At 35.3% G+C, this 16,335-nt stretch overlaps 1 protein-coding gene across 1 annotated transcript in view; it reads right to left on the bottom strand.

Annotated features, from left to right (window-relative positions):
- Nucleotides 1–16,335, bottom strand: part of RAD51B (RAD51 paralog B) — a 352,771-nt gene that overhangs the window by 233,528 nt on the left and 102,908 nt on the right. The window contains exon 8 of the mRNA XM_070938226.1: nucleotides 11,944–12,040. Coding sequence (XP_070794327.1) covers nucleotides 11,944–12,040 — 97 coding nt within the window. The remainder of the gene's footprint in view (nucleotides 1–11,943; nucleotides 12,041–16,335) is intronic.

The raw sequence follows: 16,335 nt of genomic DNA, 5'->3' as shown, positions 1-16,335 counted from the left end.
GGCCACTGTTACCACCTGTTCCTTGAATAGGATATGTGAGTCCAGGAGGACCTCCAAATGGTGTACCCATTGCATTTGGGATCATGCAATCCATCTCAAAAAAAGTAATTGGAAATCCCCAGAACTGGAAGTCCTAAAGCCCAAAGCTATTCAGTCTTGCTAGGATTGACTTGAAGTCTGTTCTGCCTCATCCAGGTCCCAACAGCTCCAATTATGGAGACAGAGCCTCCATAGCATTGTTTGGTTTACCCAAGGTGAAGATATAAAGCTGAGAATCATCACATTTTGATGATATCTCAGGACATGTGTTCAGATGTCACACCAGGAGCCTCATGTTGATGTTAATAAGGAGCCAGGAGAGCTCCTTATTAAATAATAAGCTTTTGTAGCTTTGAAAATCTTCTGATAGAACATTCTTGCTCTTCATAAGAGTGTATCTTTCTCTATATGTTATTTGTATCATTGCAAATGATATTACTATCATTTTTCCTTTTTCACTTCTCTTTTGATAGTACCCAATACCAATACAAATAATTTGTGCCATAGAGAAATTCAATAATATGTTAGGAACAAAAAGTAAAGGACTTTTCTTTGTCTATCTTAAAATGCATCTTTCATCTGAAAATAGGTACATATCAGAATTGGTTGAGTTCCTTTCTATAAGCTCTAAAAATGTTTTTATTCATCTGTTAAACAACAATTGTACCATAAAGAATGATAACTAAAAGTTCAAAAGGAAGGCTTACAGATATGACTGATTTAAACTTACTAGAAGGGGAAAGGTTTTACCAAATCAATTAAATGCCTGCAAGCACAGTTTAGTAATGCACAAGATTCTAAAGAAGAAATATGTGTGGTAATAATTACAAAAATATATCTTTTTAAAATTCCACTTAAACTTTTCCTGAATATTAACTTGGAAAAAGATAATGTAAGAACTTCAGGTTTCACCATTGATTTCTACTGTTCTGGCCAATCTTTTTGCTTTATTTTATGACACAAAGCACAATCAGAGCTCAGGAAGAAGAAACCAAAGAATGTAATGTTACTGCGTTTGGGAGGAGCATGACTGGAAAGGATAATTTATTCAGTGTGTAACTAAAGATCTCTGTAATAATAACTAACAATGGGAGGAACATGCAAAAAAGAGACACAACTATTATTTTGTGGTTAGATAAATTGCAGTTGTTCATAAAACCTGCCTGAATTTGGCAAAGTTCCTGTAGTCTGTGTTTCAATATTAAACAGATCTTTGTTTATTGAATTTTCTGGACTTGTCTTAGTGCAGGTACACAAAAAATAATTCAGACTGAAATAAAAGCACAGCAGTTTCTGTTCATTGCAATTTCTAGATTGTCTGCAGTGCCTCTTCTTAGTCATATACAAAATTCTCTGAAATTAAGGTTTGTTCATAATTTGTACCAGTAATTTGATAATTAAAAAAGGACACTCATGTCTAAGTATGTACCAAAAGTAGATGAACTTTTCCTTCAGTCCAATATCTATTCAATACACCATGGTGTACTGAAATGAACTGAGATTTTGGCTAAACTGCCTAAATTAATTGGCCAGATATTCCCTATGATAAAGTGAACCTGCTCTCTTTTTAAATATATATTATTTATTTTTATCTAATATTACAATATTTATATACCACCAATTCAATAAGATTCCTGACCACTTATAATATCTTCTTACAAATGTCAGTAAAATCAATCACATAGTTTAAAAATTATCAACTCCCCTTCTCCCAATATCACACTCATAAATTAACACTCTCATAAAAGCTCCTGAAAGAGTTCTGCTTTAATTGCTTTTTAAATGCATTCCTAGTTCCTTCCACCTAAATGTTATAGAAATAGGAACCCTAAACCAGGGGTCTCCAACCTTGGCAACGTTAAGCCTGGCAGACTTCAACTTCCAGAATTCCCCAACCAGCACTCTCAGAATTCTAGGAGTTGAAGTCCGCCAGGCTTAAAGTTGCCAAGGTTGGAGACCCCTGCCCTAAACAACCCAACTTGGGACAAGCAGATCTTAAATTCCGAATTATCTGGGTTTCATGGTAGTTCAAGAAAAAAGGAGCTTAAATTCTAAATGCTTATGTCTGTAAAATTGCTATGATTGTGTTCTTCCTACTGCACTCACCTGGCACCTCAAAGGATACTAAAAACTTCTCTCTTCCTTCCTGAATCCCTACTTTTCATTTTTATCATTTTTAGCTACCTATTTCCACTTTCATTAGCTTTTTAACAGAAATACCGATACCAAAAATACCAGAGAAAAAAGAATTAGACTTCATGTATCTTAGTTTCTCCCCACCCAACAAAGTAGATAACTTGAATAAGGGATTAATAAGGGAATCTCTGAATAAGAAAAGTGAAAAGTGTATTTCAGGTATGCATAATCACCCCATCCTTCACACATGCACCCAGAAATATTTTTTGGCTCCTAACAAGTTGTTTCTTGAATGCTACTTGCAAGCAATAAGCAGGGTCTTTTATTACTCTCTGAGATAAAGCAAAGAGGAGAATTACAAAATGGATTGTGAACCTTGAGAAATTGCCCCTCTGTTTGAATGATGTATATTCTCTTTTTTTTAATATAAACTCAAGGCTTTATGCTGATGAAAATTCTACAGGCCAAATCAATGTAGAGTGAAATTGTATAAAAAAATTCTCATCCAAAATACATTCAGTGATTGCAAGACCACAACAGATAAACAGTTTAAAAAAAAAAAAAGAAAGATGTGCCTACGTATTCTATCTCCCCTTAGATAGCGGGGGCAGGAGGGACGAACTAGAGAAGTACTCATTAGATATGCAGACAACCCCAAGCTGGCAGGAATAGCCAAATCTCCAGAAGATAGATTCAAGATACAGAAGGATCTTGACAGACTTGAATACTGTACCCTATTTAACAAAATGAAATTCAAAAGTAAGGTTTTACATTTAGGCAAGAAAAACCAAATGCATAGGTATAGTAAAGGGGTTCCTGGCTGAATTGCATTAACTGCGAGACGGATTTTGGAGTCCTAATGGACAAAAACTTAAATATGAACCAGCAGTGTGCTGCAGCTGCCAAACTGGAGGCTAAAGCATATGAAGAATGGTTGCAGGAATTGGGTATGTCTAGTTTAATGAAAAGAAGGACTAAGGGTGGTATGATAGCAGTGTTCCAATATCTAAGGGGCTGCCACAAAGAAGAGAGGGTTAACCTGTTCTCCAAAGCAGCTAAAAGCAGGACAAGAAGCAATGAATGGAAACTAATCAAGGAAAGAAGCAACCTAGAACTGTTTTTTCTTTCTATAACTACCCGCCTCCCACCCGTAGTCACATTTGTAAAAGAAGCAAAGTTGCTTGAAATGAATCTCTGTGCAATAGGGAATTTCTTTTTATATTGTTTTTATAGAAGCCTTGTTTTATATGGGAAGTTACCTTCATGCAGCAAAAGCTTATGCTCATCTTTAACTAAACTTTTTAGCCCTGGCCTGTGGTAAATGTATGAACTGTGGCTCTTTCATTTCCCAGAAATCTGTATGTGGGAAATAACACCCTTTAAAGAGGATTTCAAAGATTGTATCAATTAAGCACATTTCTGGCACTTCCTTAATGGCATATTTCCCCTGGAGTCAAAAGCTGTTTTAAAATCTGAGATCATTTGTTTAATATAAAAGCAAAGGTTATAGAACAACAATTTCAAGTTTCATCAGCCAATCCCCTGTAGCTCTGAAGTTAGAAAAGTATAAATTTGATGTCCTATGAATATAATAAGTTAATAATTCTGTTCATGTTAAAATGATATCACATTTCACTGACAATTTTCTCTTATTGCTGCTATATTTTTTTAACAGCAAGTCATTCCCTGTTCATTAAATTTCAACTTTATTTTCTGTCTTTGTCATTTGCTATACTTGCCTACCAACATCTGGAGTAGATTTTGTCAGCTGGGTTTAAAGGAAGAACTGTAAACAATTCAGTAATTAAAAAAATTAAATTTATTTATAGCAAAAGCCAAAATCATGTTTTAAATGGTTGAAGTTTCAGGATGGTAGGTCTCCAACAATTTGTAATACATGGTCTATGTTGCTGTTTTCTCAAGAATTCTCTGAGTGGGATTATGTAATTCTCCATCTTTAGAGGATCCTTTAGTTGAGCACGTCCTGCTCAATGAAGCAATTTTATTACATCAATATGCAACACAGTTTCTGGGTCCATTTACATACACGCTGACATGCATTTATAAGAAGAGTGAGGCAATATATTTTGGAAAATTCAGTGTGTCTAATAATTACAGGAAAAGGCTTAACATCAGAATTCAGGGATGAGATTTCCAACTTTGCTTTCAAATAAGTATGAACATGTGGTATATTCTTTTATAATTTAACCCTAATAATCATATACTAATGAGTTTACTAGGCAATTTAATAGATTTCTAACTTTTTCTATTTAATATGAAATCAATTCTAATAATAATCTTTCTAATAAGGCAATGTGGCCCATGAATCTTAATTCAGGCAAAAGGGCAGGAAAAATAGTCAACAGGCACTGTAATTAAGAGAAAATGGGAGGATACCAGAGGTGGGTTTCAGCAGGTTCTGACCAGTTCTGGAGAACCAGTAGCGGAAATTGTGAGTAGTTCGGAGAACCGGTAGTAAAAATTCTGACTGGCCCTGCCCCCATCAATTCTCTGCCTCACAAGTCCCAGCTGATTGGGGAGGGAAGGAGATTTTATAGTATCCTTCCCCTGCCACGCCCACCAAGCCATGCCCACCAAGCCACGCCCACAGAACCGATAGTAAAAAAAATTGAAATCCACCACTGGGGGATACATCTATCATCAAAAAAGCTCAAAACACTTTCACATAGCCTTTTTCTGTTCCTCAACTTCTACAAAACATGTTGAAGTTGACTGGGCAATAGTCTTCATTCCTGTTGACTTCAGAAGGCTAAGAAAATATATGGAACACTACAAGCCTGCCAATCAAACAATTAGAGAATAAAAAAAAAACACTGGCATTCTGTTAAACTCAACACTTGAGTTATAGCAGCACTTGATTAACAAAATCCCCCTGATCTTGACATACCCAGAATGGGAAAGGAATACATTTATTTCACACACATACCCTAATTGTCACTGTGTGCATGTGATTGCAAAAAATCTCTTGTTAGTAATGTGAAGGAAAATTTTGTGGACCTTAATAAGAATTGTCTGCATCTAAATTCCCACTGAAATATGTGATGATATGACGTGCATATTTTGCAGCTAGATGTTTCTTTCAAGTGTCAGGAAGGGACACAAGCAGGCACATTAAGAATAATTGCTCATATTAGGTATAATTGTTCATTAAGCCAAACTACTGGCTTCTATTGTCAGTTGAAGATCAAGGGGCACTCCCAGATTGCAAGCCAGCTCTTTTGAGAGAAGTACAACTCCACCCAGCAGTTTGAATTTCAGTTTCTAAGCCCATTTCCTATTCGCCCATAGCTCTTCCAATTTGTTTAGAGTTAATTCCAGTTTTTCCTCATTATTGAATAGACAACAATTGTTCCCTTAGAATTGGACAGTAAATATTAACAAAGAATGGTGCCATCATTAAATAGCCGAAGACAGTAATGATTGAGTAAACATGTGATGTCTTTAATCTTTTCACATATCCTGTCCATATCGTTAAGATCTGTAATCCACTAAAAAAGGCAAGCAGTTGCCCCAAATCCAGTGGTGAAATGCTATCGGTTCGCACCAGTTCGGGAGAATCGGTAGTAATAAAGACTACCGGTTCAGGCGAACCAGTAGTAAAAAAAACCCTACCAGTTCCTCTGAACCGGTATTTCCAACGATCAGCTGGGCCGCGTGATTTAAAATTGCTAGAAAGCAGGAAATCCTGCTTTCTAGTGAATCTAAATCACGCGGCACAGCTGATTCCCTGCCTCGCTGCTCTACTTACCTTCCCAAGCCTCCTTTGGGCGCGCACTGCACATGAATGCAGCATGCATTTGGCGCGCATGCACAGCCAGCAAACCAGTGGCAAACCGGTTCAGATTTCATGACTGCCCAAATCGTTCATATAAACTGCCCCAATTCTGAAGTTTAAATCATTATGTATCCAACCAACTTTGTCCACAAGGAAGACAGTGAATTGCCCACACTGTGCATCTTTTTGTACTGGCTCTTCCCTTCAAAATCTTGAGTGAAAAGCAACACTGTGAAATCAAAGTGCTTGCTGCTTCTACCGCAATGAAGTAATTCAAATGGATCTTCATTTAGCTTCACTCTTCATTTCATATGATCCATCCCAAGAGTATCTCATTTGGAATTCTCTGACATACTATCCACTTCACTGTTCTCAGCTTGGTAATAAACCATTGGACTGATAAAGCTTTGCAAGATCTCTGCTCAACTATGAAATCAATAGCATTACTACCATGCTCCAGATATACTCAAGAAATCAAATACATTGGGGCCTTATTATGATTATTTCAATGGTCATGCCACACCTGCAAAAACTAAGGTACAATCTGCTCACGACAACAAAGTTCATGGATTTCCTCAAACTTCAGATCACCAGCTCCCTAAAACAAAAAACCAAATCCAAATTAAGCTTTTTCTCCATACCTGGGACCAGTTAAAATATATCCATGATCATCATGGAGGACCTGAAATTCTGAACTGCTCCCTCTTGACATAGGCGTGGATGCCGATCTTTAAAAAGGCAAGAAGTTTGTGGTAATCCAACATTTCCTCTGAAATCACTCAGACTATCTTAGGAAGAAAGTCTATTAGGCAGCAGACTGAATGGTATGCTGACTATTCACGTAATCCTCAATTTACAACAGTTTGTTTAGTGATGGTTCAAAGTTACAACGGCACTGAGAAAAGTGACTTATGACCATTTTTCATACTTACAACCATTGTAGCATCCCTACAGTCACGTGATCAAAATTCAGAAGCTTCGCAACCATTTATGATGGTTGCAGTGTCTCAAGATCATGTCATCTTCTTTTGTGACCTTCTGACAAGCAAAGTCAAAGGAGAAGCCAGATTCACTTAACAACCGTGTTATTATCTTAACAACTGCAGTGATTCACTTAACTGTGTCAAGAAAGGTCGTAAAATGGGACAACACTCACTTAACAACTGTCTTTTGGAGTCAATCGTGGTTGTAAGTCGAGGACTACCTGTACTGTCACAGCTACTGAAATGCAGCAACAAGTATTCAAAATTGATATACTTACTTAGAGCATCTGCTAGTGAGATGGACTTCTCACACACAACTCTATCCTCTGATTTTATTGTGCTGTATCATTTCCCTTTACTGTTCCAGTTCTAGGAAAAAGAACTGGAAGAAATGTAAATTCACCTGCACCACCACCCTTCTGTACACCAGGCCTTTGTGACACAAGCCAGAACATTACCTTCATCCTGGATTAAATACTGGATAATAGATGTTGTGACAGCAACTGACCTAGCACTGAAGAACAAAAATTTTAGCTGGAGAGGCTACCATCACAACTGTTACAATACAATCACTTAGGTCCAAAAGGAAAAGAGGCTACCTATTGTCATCCAGGATGTATTTCCCCACCTTATCTGCCAAACTATTCTTTCTCTCTGCTTGTTTCTCCCCAATTTTCCTGATGCATCTCTTAAAATCAAGCCCCAACCATCAGTCTTCATTCCTTCACATTCCAATCTCCTCTTACACTCATATAAACAGAAAAAGAAGCATCCAACTGCTTCTTAATGACCAATATTGCCACCGGTGTCCTCCTCATCTCACAATATGCTCCTTAAGGCCCAGGATGCACACAATGGCTCTCTGTCTCTCTCCCCTCAGACCAAATGATGGTCTTTTTCTTACCCTCCACCCATTGGCAGGGAGAATTTATTTAATTATTTAATATTATTATTATTATTATTTAATCTACGGTAATCAATAGCACAAGAAATGAGTTACATATATTTGAAAAGGACTAGCTTGATCCGCCCCCTCTCTTAATGTGGGAAATAGTTGACATTTTAATGTATCTGAATAACAATAGTAACTAATCATGAGCCATAATATAAAGCATATTTTTTTAAGGAGGTGGAAAAATAAAATGACAATTAAAAAGCATCTGGGAAACACATATAGCTGTCAGACATAGTAAATCCTGCCCCTCAAGGTTTAATTGAATACTTAAGTTTCCTTGTAACTCTGTAATTGTTTACAATTAAAGAAAAATAAAAACCAACCTATTTCCTCTATTTTTAATAAAGATTTCCCCGTGCATAGAAATAGCACATTAGTCTCTATAACATATGTTAAGAATGCCTATTATGTATTCTATTTCTAACATGCCTCAACTTGTAGATAGTATAAAAACAAATGCATAAATAAGATTGTTTCCAGAACTGTGTTTATGCTCTATGTTTTGATTTGATAGGTAACAGTATAAGTAACAGTATAAGTATAAGTGATAAAAGTAGGCTAAGCACAATCAATATGGTTCAAAAGCTTTTATTTTAACCACTGAAATACCGTAGGAAAGGAAACCAGTTAATTAATATTCCAATTCCTAGGACATGGCAAGTATACTACTTTTAATACACTAAACTTAAATATCGAGCACAATGAAAGCAAGGAAATTAAAACTGTTTGCCAAATTAGGAATATGGAAATAGTGTTATAGAAATAGCAAAGCTACGTTTGGAAGCTGGATACCAGGGGAATTAAATGCCAGTGAAATAATGTGGGCTACATGAGCATCAGAAAAAGTAGATTCAGAAAACTGAAAGGAGTAGGAAAAAGAAATGGAGTCAAAGTAGTTATATATTATTGTTTCAAAACAAAAAGAACATTAGAAAATAGAGATTAGAGTAGGCACAGCATTCCTCTTGTAGTCAGATAAGCATTTATCCATGATGTGTACAGAGTTGCCTGGGAGGAAGTATGTATTCAGTTGTGGCCACTCCGACACAATTCACTTCTAGTCATCTTTTCACCAGTCCCTCCTTCTCCAATCTTTTTTTCTAATTCCTGGCAGCTTTATTTTGAATAAAATGGATCTTTTAGCCAAGATGTCAGTGCGATGCCAATAAATAAACAAAGCATAGATTACACATGTGCAGACAGCCAGCATGTCTGAACTTCTCTGTAACAAGAGAGATGCAATGTTTATTTATACATAATCTCTTGCCCTTTCACAGGTTCCTATGGTGACTTAGAAGAAGTTAGAATTCACAGCCTTCACCTTAAGGATACGAATACCGAATGTCAAGTTTACTTCACTTTTTTCTTCTTCTCCAAAATGCTATCATTTGACCCAATTTTAAATAGCTGTAATCTGGACAACATACTGCATTTCGGTATAGCAGCTATTGTGTTAAAGAATAAAATTACTCTTTGTTAAGTTCTGATATAGAGGCTATGCGATAGTATGGAAGTTACAAATAAGTTTAGTCTTTTTCAGTGCTATAGCATACCTGAGTGCATAACTGAAATATCACTTTCGCAGATTTATCTACAGAATAATTCCACTAACAGTTTAAACATAATCCCCTTCCCCCCCCCCAGTTTATTTTTAAAGGGAATTGTTTTAAGTATGCACAGGTAAAACATTTTGAAACACTTTTACTATTTATCAGCTATTAAGTAGCACTATTCTAAGGTCACCACTTTCCATGTCCCACGATGCCATGGAAATTTGAGAGCTCACCACAGGTTAAGTCAATCAACCATGGAAGTTAATTGGCTCAGCTTTCCATGCTACCTCTAGAACAGGGGTCTCCAACCTTGGCAACTTTGAGCCTGGAGGACTTCAACTCCCAGAAGCAAAGCTGGCTGGGGAATTCTGGGAGTTGAAGTCCTCTAGGCTTAAAGTTGCCAAGGTTGGAGATCCCTGCTCTAGAACATCAAGGTCTGGTGACTTCTTATTGGTGGCAACTCTCATCTAGTCCTGCCCCCTAGTTCTAGGATTCTCCTACAGAAATTAAAGTGTGTGATACCTCTGTCTCTCTCCTAAAACCAACTCACTTAGTTTTTCTCTCTCTTCCCTCAACACAAAATACTTAGTGAGGGGAAGACCAAGATAGATATTGGAAGGCAAAATGAAGTCCGATGCTCTTAGAAATTGGAGTCTGTCAATTGAAATAAACTGACTAACTAAATCCAGATATTTTATTACCAATTCAACATATTTAATTGCAGGAAGCTAATTCTTACGAATGTACAACTGCTAAGTTACTTTTATGATTTGTTTAACACTTTCTAGTAAAGCTAAATATTTAATAAATCATGAATCACTTTATTTCAGAACATAGAGACAAACTCATGAAGAGCTTGTACAGACAAGTTTATAATATATCTTAAAAGTTTGCAGCTGTAACAATGAAGGGAACAACCCACCATGTATAAAAATGTTATTCCCTAGAGTGTTTTTCGGTTTCTAACATGCTGGAACACCTTATATTTGAGACACTTTCCTTAAACAACTCTGCAGAACCAAAAACGTCTAAAGGTTCTTTGTACATGTCATTTTCATAAGAATTAGTAAAGATTACTGTAGCTCGGGGATGTACATTTAAAGCCACCTCAAGGCCACTTTCACATTTTTAACTCATTTCTTTAACTAGAGGAAAAACACTTTTTTCTTTCAACTGTAATAATTTGTTCTGTATTTAAACCATTCCTTGTTGACTCCTCCCCATCCCATGGTCTATACTACTGTATGTAGCTGCTTTCTTTTTTTCAATCTTCCACTTTCTGTGTGAATGTTACCCATATCTTTTTCTGTTTGCTTCCCAAATAGATGTCTTTGTTTTCCCATCAATAACTATTATTTATTTTATTTAGCATATTTTAATGTATACATTAAAATGTATGCCGATTAGTGTACATTTAAAGTGACAATAGTTATTCTAAGTCTAAGTATGATGAGAACATGACAAAAGAGAAGTAATCTCTTACTTCTTATATAATCCACATGAATTATATACAAAACGTCTATGGGGGTTCAGCAGTGGCCCATAACAGGATGTCCAATTCAATAAGCATTTCTTAAGCTTAAGTGTATAAAATCAAATAACTATGCATATATAGTATATAAGTATTTATAGGTAGTTTTTTTAATCAATGTCTTCTAATGAGGAATACTGTTAGGTTTCTATTACATTAGAATGAGAAAATTATGTCCTCCAGCTATTGCTCTGTGAAATAATTGCTTATCCGTGTTGCACAAAGAACTGCTTACATCTCTTAAGGTAACAGACCTAGAAAAAGTTTACTTCTTAAATCGTACATATTCACGTTAACTCCAGGTCTAAGAAAGCTGTGCTAGAAAATCAAAAGTATACAGTATTTTGTTAGTAAAATATATTGTAAAGGAAAGGGAAGGCACATATAGTTAAATGAAAGATTTTGCTCAAAGTGCATAATTTTTATATCCTTATCAGATGCAAAGTTAAGGTTTCTTTAAATCTCAGTCTGCATTACATCTGCCCTTTACCACATTGCAAGAGAATACAACAGATTCACAAGAGAATACTTGTTTTTTATAACAAAAGCCTTACTGTTTTTTCTTCAATAACTGATAATTACAATTAATACATCACCAATGTATATTAAATTGGCAAAAAAATCTAATAACTTGCTTTTAAATGTAATGCACCAGTTGAATGAGTGTTTTGTATTATTTACTTCCAAACAAACCATCAAAACAATCATGAATCAACTTCCTTTGCGCTATCCAACCTGTAGATTTAAGATCAATTAAACTATTGGTCTTAAATCAAATTTAGAAATATTTTTTAAAGTATTAAAGTAAATTGAAGTATTTTTTTAAACTCTAGCTTTATTTTATGTTGAACCAGATAACTATATCGGGGTTGTTCCTTAAACGTGAATGTTACAAATGGTTGAGGAGATGTCAGAGTCATGTTTCAACTGTAATAAAAAGGACTGCTTACCTTCAGACAAGGACAAGTCATCAACTGGAGACAGGAGGTCTGCCTGTACAGCAAGGCCATCACTTAGCCATGTGGTAATCTGATTCGTCAAGATTACCTGCAAACAGACATGGAGGACAAAAAAGTATTAGAATTACAAGATAGGCACAATAATTACCTCAGATATACACAGAATGTATAGACAACCCTCAACGCCCACCATAACATTCATCATTTCAACTCCTTTCTCAAATTTGGATCAAGCATCTTAATAAAATGTTAAAGAAAGCAAATCCTTTCAAAACTCAACTCAAGATTACTAATTAGCTTCATATTATATCTCATTTCTTTGGCAGGAAAGAAGAAGGAATGTCTCTGTTGAAAGGAAAAAGTGGTAGAGAGGTAGACAGCACAGAGGAAACAGAATAAAATGTGATAAATGCTACAGGGTCCCAAGGCAGTGTGTCTGTATAAAGATCACTAAAATAGTTCTTCTCTAAGTCAACATAAAGAGCCAGATGGATATACCAAGCTGGTTCAGTGTGAATAAATGATATATTAAAAATTGAAAAAGACAAAGGTTAGAAATAAATTGAAACATCTCATCATTACAACTGTATGCTAAGATGGGAAGATACTGTACATCCAGTTATCCAAGATGATCTGTATAATTAGAACATTGTCACAATATAGTGACAGCACATATTCTGAATGCAAGAAGCATGAAGTCAAATCCAAGTATCGTTATACTCCTCTCTGGAAACTTAGAAAACTGTTGCCAGTCAATGTTGCTGTCAGAACATAAGATTCCAGCACTGTCTTCTCACAGAAGTCAACTTGATAGCCATGCAATGGCTAGATGAAGGATATAAGCACAACAATACCTTCCTCCTTATATAACTCAGTGACTGGCAATAGCTTTCCAAAGTAGCATTATCACAGCTTTGGCTACATCTCTGTATTTCCATCATCCTTGCACAATAAAGAATTAGACAAAATATAAAATAATAATCTCAGATTAAATACTACTCATCATCATCAAGCACTGGGATAGAAATCTGAAATGCAATCTAAAATCAAAACCCTGTTTTCTTAGGGTTCTTGGGAAGCTTATAAGGACCAGTGAAAAAGCTTCAATATGTTAATGATTCAGGCTTAGACTCTGTACCTTTTTTATAAAGATACACTTGTTCCCTTCATCTTTTACTGCCACAAATGAAAAAAGCATTAAATTTGGTCTCTTGATTCAAGCTAGGCAAACTACATGTTTTACAAATTTATGGTGATCAGGCAGTATTAACCAGGCTATTTCCTTTCATCATCCATGAAGAGTTTACTGTCATTTTCAGTCCAATAATGACAATTAAGAATCTTTGCCTCCCAGAAAGTTTGGCAGATTTATTTCCTTCCTTCCTTCCTTCCTTCCTTCCTTCCTTCCTTCCTTCCTTCCTTCCTTCCTTTCCTGTTGGGTAAGCGATGGACATTCAAAAGGTAACAAACACAATTTGGGAGTCATTTGTCATATATAAATAAATTCTATCCTGCTACCATTATTACTAGAAGACATTTGAAAGACTACAAGAGGCAAAGAAATAACAAATCCAGAATATAGTATTTCAAGCACCACAATACTAAATTCAACATGATAGATATTGATAACTTCACATAACAATATTTGCTGAAGTGGTTCAATATTAATATAGATTCATATTAAAGCAAGAACTAATAATACCAATCCAATACCAGTTCCAAATGAATAGAAATATAAAGACTAAACAGTAAGAGTTGTGAAAAAAAAAAAAGAATAGGAAACATTTTAGATTAATGTACAGAATGTGCAGCCACATTATGACATGGTCTAAAGTTTTTATTGGCAGATGTTTTACACTAACTATATTATTCACAAATGTCAAGAGAACCCATGTGTGATGCGGTCATTTCAAATTTCTTCCAATGTAAACTAAATTCTGTACCATTGTGTGCTTGTTCATGTCACATCACTTTTATATATTTCTTTTTCAAACTAAATTTCTGTAATTCATAGTCCATTTCATTAAACAAGTCCTATTCTGCTAGTTTCCAGTTACAAAAAATACCTCATTACAACTGGAGATTTGAGAAGGTTCAATATGAATGTATGGATGTATCTCTGTGTATGTATCTTTGTACATGTATGTATCTAAAACACACATACACACACACACAAAAATATATACATATACACAGATGAGTGTGTGTTGATGTCCCTTCCATTTCCTTTTTCCTTTCTCTCCTCTCTCTCTGGTAGGGCTATACATATTGTTTCAGCCCACAGAGTTGTTATGAGGACAAAATAGATAATTTCATCTACATTTGCTTAAGATCCTTGGAAGAGAATAGTATGTATAGACTGGCACAGCCAATAAATTGCATAAAAGATAAATAAGAAAAAGACCAACAAATATATAGATGTAAATAATTATAATTTAATGTAGAAATAACTCACTTACTAAACAATTACACTTCCAAACAGCTTTAGCTCTTTCAAAATTATTAACCATCGCTGGGGAACCAGAGAATAGCCTGTGTTCAATAATTGCATCTTCCCAAGTATCGGTGATCAATCCAATTGTGAAGTTCTTTGGATTCCCAAATTCTCAAAAAAGTTAATTGTAATTCTTTGTGCTCTCTTTCATCTCTACATCATTTTAGAATCACAGTACAGGTTGTCTTCGATTTACTATCACCGGAATATTCATCATTAAAAGGTACAGTCATTAAGTGAGGCATCACATCACTGCATCTTCTTTTACTATCTTTTTTGCCATGGTCATTAACGGGATCATTGTGGATGTTAAGATAACATGATTCACTCTGCTTGTCGGAAGATGGCTGAGAAGGTCGCAAATTGCAATCATGTGACCTCAGGATGCTTCAACTGTTGCAGCAGGATGCAGGCAGGTTGCCAAGTACCCAAATCTCAATCACATGACTGCAGGGGTGGTGCGATGGTTGTAACTTTGAGAATAAATCATATAAGTCATTTTTTGTAACACCGCTGTAACTTCAAACCATCCCAACAAAATGGCCAAAAGTTGAGGACTACCTATATGCAGAGATTTTTTCTGCCACACTATTATAAAATCACTGTATGTTTAAGTGGAAGATCTTAAACATTTTCCTTTCTGTCAGAAAAAAAGAAGAAACATAACATTTCTCAGTGCCTTTATGCTTTTATTTCCACTTGATTTCCACTTTGTTTCCTTGAATGCCCTCTAGGTAGGAATCTTTACTATGAATTGAAACAACAGCATCAACAAATCCAAATATTTTACTTAGGCCTCACATTTTCATGCAGCAGCTTTTATACCCAAATGAAAACTGCTCAAACACTTAAAGAAGCAGATACCTATCTTGCCAGTACTTCTTGAAACAGTTTTGTCACCTTGTTACTGAAGGTCCTGGACAGCATAGTGGGAAGGAGTGCCTACATTTACCTGCATCTGGTTCACAGCATAATCTGGCTACAATAATTTCTGCTTTTGTAACCCTGGATCTAAATTACTAGAATAAACTCCATGTTCAGGATGGTTCAGAAATTCCAGATATAAAACATCACGGCTTAGTTACTAAACAATATACAAGGCAGAATATTGTGTATTTTAAATTTCAAATACCAAACACATCCAAACACTTTACTCACTTCAATATTTGATTTTAATTTATAAAAGCCCTACCTATAAGCTTAAATATTTTGCAAAAATAAAATCTACTAGAGGGGAGTTGAATAATATATCACAATACATATAATAGTCAATGAGTAACATTGGTGATCTAGGACTACCTTGTATTTGATTTCATTTGGATATTTTCAATTTCATAAACCAACCTGATATTTCTTAATGAATAGGCAGTCACTATAAGAAACAAAACACCAAAAATGTAGTATAATATAGAAAGCCTTATGTATGACTTTTTATCAATCATCTTTCTATTCAAGCTGCCTTCTTCTATCAAAAAAGGACCCAGCTCAGAGGAATTTTCTCTATGGAAGAGCTGGAAAGGAAGCTGGCATACCAGATACATTTCATTTTGACTGTGATTAAGGAAGGCTCATACTGAAGACACAATTTTTTTTATCATATGTAGTTTATTTTAAGGGTATTCTCAGATTTCCTGTTCTATCCTGTGTAGAAACAAAAAAAATCATATAGCAACAGAAATATTGCAAGGTGTTTTTTTTTAAAGCTTATGGGAAATTGGTAATTTAATAGTGGCATTGCCTTTAATGTCCGTCTTTGTGTAATCTTGTACCTGCCTATAACTGCTCCAGAAACAAAATTAAAACTGCTTCTATATGGATAAATAAGAATATTATTTCTATGATACTTTTTTCTCAGATACATCTTCTGCCCTCCCCAGGACCACACTGAA

Source organism: Pituophis catenifer, unplaced genomic scaffold (genome assembly GCF_029215685.1).
Source record: "Pituophis catenifer annectens isolate HBS135680 unplaced genomic scaffold, rPitCat1.0.hap2 SCAF_1, whole genome shotgun sequence".
NCBI classification, from domain to species: Eukaryota; Metazoa; Chordata; class Lepidosauria; order Squamata; family Colubridae; genus Pituophis; species Pituophis catenifer.
Note: the sequence above shows the minus strand (reverse complement) of the source record. Positions and strands in the feature narration are given on the sequence as shown.